Raw genomic sequence first — 1,843 nt, 5'->3', positions numbered from 1 at the left:
ACAGCAAAAACTCAAGTAGAGTGATGAGTGGGAAACACTACCGTGACACCCCCCTTACTTTCATGCAGGACCTGCACTCATCTCCATGTCACCAGGTATCATGAGAAAAATAGCCATCTGGATCAGGTGCAAGATTACGCAAGATCAGAAGGTCAAAACCACAAAATCAAATCGCTCCTGAACTCCCCTCCTTTTCCCCGGAATGCCCCTCACAGACCAAACAGCACAATCTCGCCGCGATCGTTTTTGCGCATCCTCAGCGACCGCCACAGCTCCTTCTCCTCAATGGTCTTGCCGAGGCTGTCAGAGCTGTTGTCGCGCTCGCGGTGGAAGTGACGCAGAGCCTTCTTCATGCTGTAGCCGCGGTCGCTGTCGGGGCCCTTGTCGACATAGGACAGGAGGAGGTCGCCCCTGGGACGGAACACGACCATCTGGCCCTCGGCATTCGCGCCTTCCTTGTCGTCGCCTGACGAACGAGGCCGGTACTCGATAAGCTTGGTAGCCTTGTCCGAGTCGGTGCGGCGGGAGGACTTGCGCGTAGAGGAAGAGGAGACCTTGCGCTTCTTGGTCTTGGTCTTGGAGGACGAGAGCAGCCCCATGAGGTTGCTGCCGATGCTGCCCTCTGAGCGCTTGCCGTGTTTGGAATGCTTCGAGGGCTTCTTCTTTTTGAGAGGGCTGACAGGGCCTCGGCGACATCGCCGCCAGAATAGTCGGGCGAAGGAGGGAACGCTGGCCGCATCATACGGTTGAGGCCGCCGGTGAGACCAGAGTGTAGGACAGGCGGCGCATCCGCCATGATCTGATCCGTGTCGAGGTGTAGGCGCTTGCGCTTCTTGTCCTTCTTCGTGTCGGAGCCATCCTTCTTCTTGCGATCACCGCGCGGGGCAGGCGTCTCGAAAGCACCGGGAATGGGACCTGTGCCATACTGGTAGGGAGCCTCAGGGTCTTCGTCAGCCGGGGCGCCGGAGGGATCAAGGTAGGCGCTGGCCTCTGCCTCGTATCGGACGAGCTGCGTCTCTTCGTTGATGTGCCTCTCGCCAAGAGGGCCTAGCTGGAGTGTCGATGCGTTGGGGGTGGCGGACGGATCAAGGAAATCGAAAACGTTGACAGGGCCCTCGTCAGCGGGCGGCGGGGTGGGCGCCTCAGGCAGGTCGACTGGCGTTTTGGCGTCATCACTGTGGCCGTCGTACTCATAGCCAGCAAACTCGGGAACGTCCTCGACGTAGGGTTGTTGAGACATGGCGACTTGCTGGTTGTTTTGGTTGTTGTTGTGCTTCTGCTTCTTTGGTTTATAAAGAGCACCTTGGTACTTTTGTTCTTCTGTCATGCAGCTCTGGAACGGGTGTCAGTCCCATGTCCATTGCATACGAGTCGCCAGACATCATGCTGGCGGAGCGAGCGGGTATAACCTACGGTATGGGCACGATATTCAAGGCCGGGGAAATAGACCATGCAGTCAATGCAAGTGAAAGTAGCTCCTCGGCAGCGGTTTCTGTGGGGGTCGAGCTTCTTCTTGGTCAAGACATCACCACAACCCTATAGGCGAGAGAAGAATAGTTAGATGATTTGCTGGGTGAGGAACAGAGAGGACGTCGGCTGAGTTTTGTTGTATGCGTGGAGGGGTAGGCGAAGTCTGTGGGTTTCGAGAAAGGGATGGCGGCAGGAGGGAGGGGAGGGAGGAAGGAAAGCAAGAGTATATATCAAGTAGTCGCAAGCGCAGACACGGACACGCTCCCACGGCGGCCAGGAGGAGCAGTAGGGTCTCGAGGGGCAGAAGTAAGGGGGGGTTCGGTCGTCAAGGTTCGGGATGGACTGGTATGGGACGGGTATGGTATGGGTATGT

General features: G+C 57.5%; 1 protein-coding gene across 1 annotated transcript; it reads right to left on the bottom strand.

Moving 5' to 3' along the window:
- Nucleotides 1-3: 3 nt before the first annotated feature.
- On the bottom strand, nucleotides 4-1,240 carry VDBG_04526 (conserved hypothetical protein; the record flags this gene model as incomplete). Its single annotated transcript, XM_003004874.1, has 2 exons — nucleotides 4-685; nucleotides 745-1,240. 2 exons carry the CDS (start codon nucleotides 1,238-1,240, stop codon nucleotides 210-212), a joined length of 972 nt encoding a protein of 323 aa, XP_003004920.1.
- Between the last annotated feature and the right edge of the window lie 603 nt (nucleotides 1,241-1,843).

The sequence above is a fragment of the Verticillium alfalfae genome, genomic scaffold (assembly GCF_000150825.1).
Source record: "Verticillium alfalfae VaMs.102 supercont1.5 genomic scaffold, whole genome shotgun sequence".
In the NCBI taxonomy this organism is placed as follows: domain Eukaryota; kingdom Fungi; phylum Ascomycota; class Sordariomycetes; order Glomerellales; family Plectosphaerellaceae; genus Verticillium; species Verticillium alfalfae.
The sequence above is the reverse complement of the archived record's forward strand: the minus strand, read 5'-3'. Positions and strand labels throughout refer to the sequence as shown.